The following is a 12599-nucleotide window of genomic DNA, read 5'->3' as shown; positions in this document are numbered from 1 at the left end:
TACAATTATTTCTAATGATTACTTCTGAGACGCCAAAGTTCTGGTTCATCACCTAGCGTGCATCACCTATTCTTTTTTTTCTTTTTTCTTTTTTTTGCCAAGGAATCTTCAGTCCTTCCTTATCAACTGCGGTTCATTTTTCTATGGGTTTATCTTGTTGTTAGCATTCAGGTCAGGTTTCTGTCAAGAAAGACAGCAGTTTGGCAGCAGTTTGATTTTTCTGACAGGATTGAGAAATGTCATGAGCAATGCTGAGGATTTTCAGGCTATAATGCACAATGTTGTAATACACAATTACATAATATTCGAGTGACATGCATAAGTGATTTAAACAGTTCTCTCTCTCCCTCTCTCTCTGTCTCTCGAAATTCAAACACCTCTATCCTTTGGGAGACGTTTTCTTTCAGAGCGTGCTGCGGGAACCTCTAAGCTGATTAAAGAAATAGCAAAATTCCGCCGATTTGAACAGCATCATCAATCAGTCTGAAATTAATTAGATTCAACACGCTAACAAGTCAAGCATCAGAGCTTTGGAACAGATTCCACAATGCTCAGGCATCTTCATTCACATCCATTTTTATCACACTTCTGGTAAAATGTGTGTCATCTAACCAGGGTGGACACGCTTATCTGTCTTTCTCCCGGTTCCTTCCCCGTGCATAAAACTTGTGACAGCTTGCTGACGGGACATAGCCTTGATTGAGGCCCTTTTACTTAACTCAATCCGAGTGTTTTGGATTGCTCATGTCAAAAAGGAGTGTTTCCATATGCAAATTATTTTAGCGGCACTCAATTATGACGAGACAAGAAGCCGCGCTCCGTGAATCAGTCTCCATTCTGTACCTCTGTTTATGTTTGCCAGCAGACGCAGAAATGCATAGTAGATTACTTTGAAAAAAATATGATTATTCATGCGTTAGCTTGGGGCTTGCTGGACTGGAGTGCATTTGCGACTCACCAACTAGCTATTTACGCACTCTGTAACAGCGCTGAAGTGAGTACATTTCATTTGCATCACAATGCAAACTCAGTTTTAAAGCATGCTTATCGTGGGGGGAGAAAGGTATAATTGAAACAACTTTGATATTCAGCTTGTCTGTCAGAGACCATGTGAGGCCCTTTTCCTGTCCATTCAAACGGTGCTTTCTTTCTTTCTTTTTTTTTTTTTTTTTTTGAAGAAGGGTTATTTTACAAAGTCTAAGGCAATGGGTCTTTGGGTAGTTCAGACAGTGGAATGGAGGTAGTTTATTTCAATAGGAGACAGGGCTGGTTTTTCTACTATAAAGAACCTGATGCAGATTCATGAGCAAGGTATTGTGTTAAAAAACATCGTGGGATGACTCACTGAAAATGGCCATGAATTCACTTGTCTGGGAGTCCATTTAACTCTGCGTTGCTTGCCAAGGTCATCTTAAGCTAGACCTTCTATTCATGACAATCGATTGGATGTCTACTTTCTAGACACCTGCTTTAACATTCACATTAAACATTTTTCTGATATAGTTTTTTTTTTTTTCAAGTGATCATCAGCCTACTTTCACTTAAAGAAAATATTCCATCTGTTGGTGAAAAGTAGAAGTTGCTATTATTAAACTTGTTTTTTTTTTCTCTCTGTTTTCTGATCTTCAGATGACAGCTCTTCATATGTAATCACAGCTCTTTTTCTCCTTCTCATTAATGTTAGGCTGTCAAGGGGCTGATATCAGACCTACGAAGATGGAAGGCAGCGCTAGCGGATGGCCCGAGGACCCGGCGTCGTATCTCAGCACCGTCAGCGTCTCTAACGGGAATTCCACCGTCGGCCAAATATTCGAGGTGGCCGTGCAGCAGAACGCCACGTCCAAGCGCAGCCCGCAGTTTGTGGGAGTGGAGCTGCTTCAGTCTTTCAAACCTCTGATTATTCCCTGTTACGCTCTGGTGGTGCTTGTCGGGGTCTTCGGCAACTACCTGCTGCTCTATGTCATCTGCCACACCCGCAAGATGCACAACGTCACCAACTTCTTCATCGGGAACCTGGCCTTCTCCGACATGTTGATGTGCGCCACGTGCGTACCCTTCACCCTCGCCTACGCCTTCAACCCCCGAGGCTGGGTGTTCGGACGCTTCATGTGTTACCTGGTGTTCCTCATCCAACCCGTCACGGTCTACGTGTCTGTCTTCACTCTGACGGCCATCGGAGTTGACAGGTGGGTGACGCACGTGCAGTAGTGACTTGAGGTTTGATGTGTCTTTGAGTTGGGAAGAGGGCGGAAAGATTGTTTTCTGTGTTGGTGTATGTGTCGGGCAGGTGCCTGTGGATAATTTGTAGGAATATCACGTGTCATCTCGCATATGGGGTCTTTGTGTGGAGCTTTTGTTCCACTGATGGCGTGACGTTTTGCATGCAGCACATCTCTCGTCTCGTGTTTTTTTTCTCCTAGACATGATACATATTACATGCATGTTACATGCTATGAATGTCTGAAGTTTGTGTCTTTCATAACCGAGAGTATGTGAAGACATACAGAGACTATGAATAATGTAGAACAAAAAGTCCTAAGGTGTTGGTTAACTATCTGGCTGCAATCACCACAGATTGTCAGTACCGAACACACCTTGAGACATTGGAATGAAGGGCGATTTATTTCTTAACATGCAGAACCACGTTTCACATTTATTTTCCCAACCTCGGTGTTCAGCCTTAACAATGTATGGTTGCTTAGCTGCACGTGCAACTGAACAATGAATCAGATAAACAACGAAGGCCATGTGTCATGTCATGGCTTCGGCACGTAACTAAACCATCGTTTTTTGGGTCCTTCAGAAAGGGCACTTCTGCGGGAGCCGTCCACCGACTTACATGATTAATATTCAAAACGGAATCTAGAGAAAAGCAAATGATCATAGAACCTGGCTGTTTAAGCAGTCAGACTGAGAACTTGGGTAGTCGTGAAAGGAAAAGGTAATATATAACTCATTTTCAGGGTCTGACAACACTTGGAAGGAATACATTTTTAAAATGTCTTTGTAAGATAATCAACAGTGTTTGCATGTAAACATATAACTCATATCCCCAGACTATGATGTGTAATCTCAGTGAATGAGCCCAGTACGTGATATTCATATATGATATTTTATTTTGTTGTGTATAATGATGTGTCATAATAAGCACTCTCTCTGGTGTAGGGTTTTATGAATGCTGTTTCATGTTTCCAGTCCATTTTAATCTTCTCTTACATGGTATTGGGTTTTTTGGTACCTACTCTCACTGCTTTTATGCTGTATACTTTGGATTAGTGTGTACTTTTAAGGAGTAACCATGGTTTAAGATTTTTTTTCCCTTTCTTTCTTTGTGTTTCATAATTCTGGTCTCTTTCTGCTGTTGTCTCAGTAATCTCTGAAACCTTTTCTTGACCTGCGTGGGAACTGAGGACGCACCCCATCACATCTGCAGTGGGGTTAATTACTCTTAATTAATGTGTTTTGTCTTCACTGGATAACACCACAGCAGACCTTGCTATTCAGAGTCACGTACAAGGTTGTTAGGTTGTCGAATTTCATCAGAATGCAAAATACTTCAAGGGCTTGTTTTTGTGCAACACTGCAACTGCAAGTTCCCGAATTAAGAAATTTACTCAGTTCCATTCAGCTCTTATCAAGTCACTTTGGTCTCATTCAGCTCAATTCAGTTCAATTCAAATTTGGACCTGTTATTAATTTCTTATCGGGGGGGGGGGGGGGGGGATTTCTGGTTTACAGTGACATGTTGTTTTGAGGAAAAAAAAAAAGTGGTCTCTGTTTATGAAAAAAAAAACCCTCAATGTTTATGAAAACTTTTCTGTCATAGCTTACCCCCGCTCTCCTCTCATTCTCAAAGATACTATGCCACCGTGCATCCTCTGAAGAAACGCATTTCCGTCATGGCCTGTACCTACCTTCTCTCTGGGATCTGGCTCCTCTCCTGCGGGCTGGTGGCTCCGGCAGTGGCCCACACCTATCACGTAGAGTTCAAAGATGAGGGGTTCATCATCTGCGAGGAGTTCTGGATGGGCCAGGAGAGGGAGAGGTTGGCTTACGCCTACAGCACGCTCTTCATCACTTACGTCCTACCTCTCTCCGCCCTCTGCATCTCCTACCTGTGTATCTCCGTGAAACTGAGGAACTGTGTGGTGCCGGGCCATCGGACCCAGAGCCAGGCCGACGCCCAGCGGGCCCGTAAGAGAAAGACGTTTCGGTTGGTCACGCTGGTGGTGGCGGCGTTCGGGGTGTGCTGGCTTCCCATCAGCGTGTTCAACGTGTTGCGGGACATCGACATCGACCTGATCGACAAGCGTTACTTTCTGCTCATCCAGCTTCTGTGCCACCTCTGCGCCATGAGCTCGTCCTGCTGCAACCCCTTCCTTTACGCCTGGCTCCACGACCGCTTCCGCGCCGAGCTGCGCAAGATGTTCACCTGCCACCGTCGGATCGGCATCCCCACCAACAACTGCGCCACGGCCAGCGTGGTGCTCTGACAAAACCGGCCCAGAGAGGAGGAGTAGCAGGACCGAGCGGACGATGTTCTGCGGGGGAGATGGACTTGCGACTGCGCTCACGGAGGATGGATTTTGCTGGACCCAGGGGATGGTCCCCCGAAATGTCACGGCTGAAGCAAGACGAATGAAAACCTCTAAATGTACCTTTTGATTTTTTGATTTTTTTTTGGTTTTTACAAGGGCTTGAAGTTGGTCTAAAGAAAACATGACTTTGAGTGAGTGGTGTGTGGTTCTTCTGCACGCCTGACTGAGGTTATTGAATGCGAAGATGTATGACCCTGAAGAAGCTCTGATTCTCCCTGCAGAAGAGTGAACAATATGTTAGCTGCGCCTCTTGGATTTTTGACTCTATCCGCTTTATTTTGTGTGTGGGGGGAGGGGGGGTTGTTTTGCTGTTTTGAAGCCTGAATTATTGAGTGAGGTTTAGCCAAAGAGCTAAGGACAAGCTAAACCAATCTAGTTTGTCTGCATCTACCTGAACATAGAATATACAGTCTAAGTAGACGTGTGTAGAGGAACCAAGGAACACGAACCTGAACGCAAGGAACACGGGACCTCGAACTGAACGAGACTCTTATAGAATGCTCAGCATTGATTTTGCTGCACGAACTTTACAGAGAACAGCCTATTATTCAGTGAAGAAAAAAAACAACAGACATAAGTATTATTCCTTATCTGTCCTTCAGGAGTTGACTCCACAGACATTCCGAGACATCGACAACCAGGACTTTTAAAGGTTTTTTCTGGACTCTTGGGGATATTTACCACCTTATGACTGGGCGCTATAAAAAATTAACACAGTCTGATAATTAGTCTCACTGGGAATCAATAATTGTGCAGTGACCTTTACAATCTTGTGGGTCATTAAGGTTTAGATTAATCTTGAGGTTCGTTTGAGCAACATAAAGTGTTGTGAGTTTGTCTCCTATTATGCCACCAGGATCAGGACATACCTTGTGAAGAGATTTATGGAGAGCCTTAAAGGCAAATCCATTACTAGAACACAGCTTTATAATTCTGTTTCTCATTTCTTTTTTTTTGGGGGGGGGGGTTGTTTGAAGTGTTTGTATCTCTTTAGTTTGTTTTCTTCTGCTTCAGTTGGTCATTAGTGAAGTTAGATGAAATATGTTTTTATCATGGCCGGCAAGGTTTTAATAAGCAAATTTCTTTTTTGAAAATATCATTTCTTTCTTTTTTTCTTTTCAGTTATTGTTAAAAAAAAAAAGCATTTTTGAACTTATTTAATGAGAAAAATTAAATATCAGTACATTTATTTTTAATTCATTCTTTCAAAAAGAAAAAAAAGAAAGAAAAGAAAAAGAAAAAAAAAAAAAAGAAAATTGAAGCCCAGAGTACATTTCAAAGCATGACCTTTTAAAAGAAAAATGCAAAGGACAAAATATATATATATATATATTTATATCTGAATTTAGGGTTTGATATTGAAAAATGTGTGGAGGCTTTCAAAGCCTTTCAGAACACAGAAAAACTGCAAAGAAGGAATAAACAAGGAGACTAGTGAGGGAATGAGAATGAGAAAATGAGAGCGGTGAGAGAGAGATAGAGAGAGAGAGAGAGAGAGACAGAGAGATATTCAGTGTTCAAAAGTTACATGCGTGCATTTCTCTACTGGAATATGAGATTTTTCTATATTTTTCGTGTTTGCTTGCAGCTATGGATGTGTAACGAACCCTGTATGTCTCTTGATATTTTGCTGTTTCTCGTATCAGCAGAGACTCGGTGAGAACAGGGAGGGAAGAAAAAAAAGTTTCATATCTGTATGAATCCATAACAGCTTCTTGTTTTGCAAATCTGACATGTTTCCTTGCTGTGTTATGCTGTGTACTATGTGTGACGTTCTAATAAACCATGCACTGAGTGCTGAACAGATGTTCCTTTTTCCACATCAAATATTTCAGTTCATTCTCTTAAATTGCTCTTGTAACCATCATGTACTTTGAGTTTGTTTTTTTTTAAGTTTTTATTAGATATGCATTCCTAAGAGAGAACTGATCCCTACTGCTGTTAGAGGAGCCTGAATTTGTCAGTGCACAGACTCAATAAGATTTGGAAAGCACACCACGGGGATGCCAGGCCATGTTGGCTCCATGGCTTCCAACTGTTGTCACAAATTGACAGGTGATGGGGTGTCTCTATCCTGACTGGCTGGTGCAGTCTTATTCCCATGTGAACAACTGGACTGATCTGCAGTTTTGCGGTGGTCACTGCAGGCAGGTGAATTTGGTGGGAATGGCTTGTTGACAATCCTTGTGACTGTGGCTTAGAGAACTGGTTGGAATCCTGCTGTGAGGAGGACCCATTTGATTGGAAGCCTTGTACGGATATTGTGTGGTATTCCATTTTCTCTTTCATTCCTTATGCTAATTAGGCCTATCCCGGTGCGTGTCGGGCGAAAGGCGGGGAAACGCCCTGGACAGGTCGCCAGGTCCATCGCAGGTGTGATATTCCAGCATTGCCCAAACGTTGCCTGAATTAGATGAAGAGATTCACTGTGACCCTCAAACATGATGTTGCAACTGCTGTGGCTTAAAAAAAAATCGTCCACTCAGCATGGATCTGCTATAATGGCAGAAGATTTTATTAAAAAAAAAAAAAAAAAAGATAATAGCATACACGTTCACACACTGAAGTCTTTGCGGAGGGCAGCTGTAATTTGTTGACGTACCTGATAGAAAACAACTTGGAACCACTTCAGAATCAAAATGAACAGAAAATTGGATATTGAAAAATGTTCTTCCTCTTGACCTGTTTTTTTTCTTTCTTTTTTTTTTTCTTCTGACTGGGGTAAACCATAAATACCTTTAATTTACATTTCTATCAGCGAAAACAGATGTTCTATCCAATCGTGCCGACAAAAAAAAAAAAAAAAGACTTTTTCCAGAGACCAGGGCTTTGGAGAGGACTTGTGCAGGATCAAAGAACAGGATTAAAGAACGTGCCCTTTTGTCTGCTCCATGACTGATAGCTCCTTATCAAAGCCGAAACATCTGAAGCCATCAATAAAGAAAATACCGTGTTTGTTTTTCAGGTAACGATGAAGAATTTACTGTTCAGCCAGCGAGTTCGTTTTCTTCAGTAATGATTTGCAGACGTTGTTGATAACAAATATTATGGAGATTCCACCTCATGGGGGTGGGGGGTCGGGGGTGGGGTGGGGGGGGGTTCAAATGACAAGCCATTTAAAAGGACCTAATTAGACTGCCTTCAATGGTGCATGGAACAGTCAGGCTGTCTAAACAGCATTCAGCCACCAAATGAAACTGAACATGAAGAAAATAAAGAAACAGAGGGGAGGTGAAGAAAAGAACAGAAAAAAAGTGATAAAGGGAGAAAGAGAGAAAGAGACAGAGAGAGAGAGAGAGTGAAAAAAGAGGAAATGTTACCATGGAGACCCATTGAACACCCCCCCCCCCCTCTTTCTTTCTGTCTGCTCTCCCACTAGGATGGATGTGATGTGTTTCAATGGTGAGCTTTTCTGATACATGAAACGTGACCCTATGAAAAGGCAAGCTTGTTTTTCTTTAATAAGGCTCGTTAATCAGTGATGATATCAGAGGAGCGTGAATAAAAAAAAAAAAAACATTTGCTCAGAAACACACCAGCTAAATAAGACAGTCCAACCCCCGCTCTTCTACACTATAAAAAGTGAAAAGTTGAGAAAACTCATAATATCAAGGTAACATAATGTTATGGATTTTTCTTTTGCTCAATGTTTCACTGAAGCAGCTCGCTTAATTAAGACTGTTGAGTCTGGAACCATGTTAGCAATTGTTCAGCGAACTTTCATTCTGTTGTTCAGTTCATTTAGATTCTGTCTGTCAGCTAACTTACATTCTTCTGCTCAGCTAATTTAGATTCTGTCTGTAAGCCAACTTAAATTCTTTTGTCCAGCAAATTTACATTCTGTTAGTCAGCTACAGAAGACTTCATTGTTAGAACCATAAAATATTTGATTTAGCAATTGTTAGAATTGTTCTGTCAATTCATGAAATCCAGTTAGGGTCAGTTACTTGACATTCTGTGTATTTCACTTAATCTTTACACTTTACTTAATAATGACATAAATTACATTTTGACATTGTAATATGTATTCAATCACTACAACAGGCATTAACAGTTAGTAGCATACATTTTGTGTGTGCGCGTGTGTGTGTGTGTGTTTGTGTGTGTGTGCTCTGCCAAAAAAATATCAAAGAAAATATCTGATATTTAATTTTAGGCAATCAAATCAACATCCATCTCTTAAATGTCACAAAATCAAAATGCAAAACTTTGAGTAACATGTACACAAATCTAAATGAAGGCTATTTGTGTAATACTACATAAACTGTTCCTTCTCAGCAGGCAACTGCAGACAATAAAACTCAACATTTCAAAAACTGACAGATAACATTATGTCTTTTTTTTCCCCTATCCTGGAGAAAACAACACTTCAAAAACTCAAACTCAGAGCTCAGTTGTAAGAGAGCCAACTCGTTGTGCATGTCTAGTGCAAAATCCCATCAAAATATTTGGGATGACCTGAAATGAACCTCTATTTGAGTTCTTTTGGGTTATCAACGTTCACGGTGCGAGTCGGGCGAACACACGGTCTGTTTGGCTGGTCTGGAAGATCTTGTAGGATCTTTTTTTTTTTTTTTTCTTCTAGCACGACGGCAGTTTTTTATACCGATGATGAAAAGGCAGGTGTGATGTCATCATCTACGATGGAGAGAACATCAGCCTTTGGTCAATCTCTCCTCTGAGTCAGGTTCTTACGGATTATTAGCGTGAAAATGAAATATAATACATACAAGGACACCGAGACCAGTCGTACAGTTTGTTTCCAGTGCTGCCCCGGGATGAGGATGCTCTGTACTCTTTTATGCATTCTAACTAATTTTCTGCAATTTTCCACTCTGGTCGAATCCAGCTTAACACAGTGAGAGAGTCTTAAGTGGATAATTTCTACCTCTGTCTTTTACTTGGTTTTTTTTTTTTTTTTTTGGTCTTTTTACTCTGCTTTTGTCACTGACGTTTAATCTCTGCTGAGCGTAAATGGACATGTAACTGGCTCTGCGTCTTTACGCACGTGACCGGCCGATCGAACTGTGGTCGATCTGTGGGGTGCCACACTCTGCCAAGATGGGTTCCGCTGGGTGCAGACAGACAGCAGTAAGAGGCAAAAGCAGAAATGAGGAATGGTAGTGGGGGGGGGGTGTTACTGTGAAAATGCCTCCAGAAGTTCTCTGACGACCCCTCCATCTGATGACTCCACCATATCGACGGGGATGATGGAGAGGACTTCGAAAGTCCAGTGAGGAGCTTCTCCAAATCAGGTAACTACGAAAACCTTCGGCTCAACCTTGACAAGACCAAGGAGCTGGTGGTGGATTTCGGGACGAAGCAGGAAGCCACGAACACCTGTCATCATCTAGGGTGAGAGAGTGGGGGTGGTGGAGACATACAAGTATCCAGGGGTGTACCATCCTGGAGAACTTCCACCATCCCCTCTTCGATGAGCTGAGGCAACCACCAGGAGCACCTTCAGCTCATCCCTCCTCGGTGCATGAAGGAGAGCATTGGGTGTTCCTCCATGCCAACAACCGTTGAGCCCAGCCTTGGCCAACTGTGACAACACCCCTGGTATGTGATCTTGGAAAGATGTGAACCAAGAACTTGGAAAATTCATTTGCACTGTAGAACTACCTCAGAGGGAAAAAAAGGCGAAAGAATGAATTTTAGCTCTGGCCTTTTCTGTTTTGTTTTTTTTTTCACTGTTCTGGTTGGAGATCAGTTGGTTAATATAATATTGTCACCATCACATGACGCACTCACACCTGTGATTAGAAAGGACAGAAAAAATGATGAGCTCCACGGACAGACCCACTCATGTTTCATTTCAGACTATTGCAGTAGTCTGTCACATGGGATAGTGGTGCAATATTAAAGATCCACTTATATGAAAATTCTAGTTTTATCAATGTAATGTGGCCCCACGTACGAATGTAAACTGATGCTTTTGTCTTTCGCTGTTGTTGTTGTGGTTGTTGTTTTGTCTTAATGATATGTTATCGCAACACACTGAGATACATATAGATAGCGTTAGAAACCGACCTGTTTTCTCATTGGTCTGTGCGATGCATGTGATACCCTCTAGCTGAGGGTCCCCCACCATTTTCACTTACAGATTAATGGCGCACCACTGAGAGAAGTACACTCCAAATAATGATTTTCATCAGCATCTAATAACAGACAATCTCGTTACTGACAGCTTTAATTATTAATCAGGGCATTGGCAACGTGAACACCAAACAGCGGGAAAGCCATTGATTGGCAATTTGTTCAATTTCATCTTTGTTATGTTTAATCAGACAGTCAGAAGACACGGAAAAGCGCCCTTCCCATCCCAACCAATCAGGAAAAGTTGTGTTGAAACATTTTTCTGGGAACAGCGGTGATGAGCTGCTGCTTTTCAGCCCATTTATAAGTCTTTTCACGAAGTCACGTGGATCGTGACATAATAGGATATGACACAGACCATTCAGACTACCGTTTGGAATATCTTTATTCTAATTGCGTTTCTTTCTGTCCCCAAACCACTTTTGTCGCCAGAAGGTTCGTGCACCTTATGAATCTCAGTGTTCGTCAGAAGACGCTATGCCGCCCCCCCTCCCCACCAGAACCACCTCAAAAGGTCTAAAGAGAAAAAAGTAAGGACTTCGTAAAGTACACTTACTGAACCCTTTTCACTTATCGAACGTTACATTTTTTTTTTCAGTTTTTAAAGGCGGTTGTTTGCCTCACTTTATTTGTGGGTTTACAGCGGAACACACAAGCATTTCTGACCTGTAGCCGAAAACAGTTTATTAGAGAGATTAGAACCCCCCAACCCATTAGAGCAATGTCACAACCAGTAAAAGGAAACTTACTGTTAAATATTTTTAAAAATGTATGCTTACACAGGTTACCTACGTGTTAAATTTAACATTTATTTGATTCTCCAATTCTTTTAAATTGTAATACCACGGATCTGACTCGTTTGGTTTACGTTACTGAGACAGACCTTAGATTACATCTCAGTGAATATTATTGTGGTTGTGACCAGGGGGGTATTTCAGAAAGCAGGTTTAGTGAAAATTCAGAGTTAGTTAATTTAGAGTAAGTAGTAAACCTCCTAATAGAAGAGTCCTGTGGCTTCCTTCTCGTAGCAAAACAAAGCCATAGGGCTCTTCTATTAGGAGGTTTACTACTTTCTCTAAGTTAACTAACTCTGAGTTTTCACTAAACCTGCTTTCTGAAATACTCCCCAGGGTGTGAATTACGGGTGAGGGGGGATTGTTGATCCACCCTCCCCAATTGTCATTGTATAATTCACACTCTGGTTGTGACGTTGCAAAGTTCTTAGACAGATCGGAGAACTTGTTAGGGTCCACCGGGAGTTGTCATGGAGGAACCGCCATGCACAGACCAGTATCCATCCTGAGTTAAACCACAGTAACAGTCACATATGATTTCATAAAATTGGTCAAAGGAAATCCAAAGGGCACCACCAGTGGAGAGCAGATTAGATCATAAACCCAAGGCTGATGTGTCAGATCACGCCGTTATAAACAAGTGTATTTACCTCACATGACCACCAGGTGGCGAGGGTCAAACTGAACTGAAAGTCTAATCCCGCGCATGAAGGCCTACTCGTGCTTTTTTTTTTTTTTTTTTTTTTTAAACCTGATGTATAGGGATGTATATGGATGGCAGACACAAAACGTTTTCCACATCACCATTTATTTAATAATGTACATAAGGCAGCGCAAAGAAGACCAGAGTGCAATAATAGAAATTTTATTCAGATTTACAGGGTAGATTCTTGTGCATAAGGCTATACAAACAACCATGTGGAAGATCTGAAACAGTTTTACAAACAGTCTCATCCACACCAGCAGAAGAACAGATTCATCTTATCAAGTAAGATACACAGCCCGTGTGAGACACAGCTGAAGTGAACCAACAGTACAGAGCAGTGGTTCACGACTCCAGTCCTGGAGGGGCCACTGTCCTGCATGTCTTTGTTTTAACTCTTCATTA

General features: G+C 41.7%; 1 protein-coding gene across 1 annotated transcript; it reads left to right on the top strand.

Annotated features, from left to right (window-relative positions):
* Positions 1-1716: 1716 nt before the first annotated feature.
* prlhr2a (prolactin releasing hormone receptor 2a) lies at positions 1717-4493 on the top strand. The gene is made up of 2 exons (XM_030788022.1): positions 1717-2186; positions 3857-4493. The coding sequence occupies exons 1-2, from the start codon at positions 1717-1719 to the stop codon at positions 4491-4493; spliced, it is 1107 nt and encodes a 368-aa protein (XP_030643882.1).
* The last annotated feature ends 8106 nt before the right edge of the window (positions 4494-12599 follow it).

The sequence above is a fragment of the Chanos chanos genome, chromosome 1 (genome assembly GCF_902362185.1).
Source record: "Chanos chanos chromosome 1, fChaCha1.1, whole genome shotgun sequence".
NCBI classification, from domain to species: domain Eukaryota; kingdom Metazoa; phylum Chordata; class Actinopteri; order Gonorynchiformes; family Chanidae; genus Chanos; species Chanos chanos.
This window is presented reverse-complemented; position numbering and strand designations above follow the sequence as displayed.

Excerpts from the sequence above, each read along its gene's own strand:
- prlhr2a (XM_030788022.1), top strand. The coding sequence starts at position 1,717 with ATGGAAGGCAGCGCTAGCGGATGGCCCGAGGACCCGGCGTCGTATCTC. Across the intron at positions 2,187-3,856 it reads ACGGCCATCGGAGTTGACAG|ATACTATGCCACCGTGCATC; the intron begins GTGGGTGACGCA and ends TCATTCTCAAAG.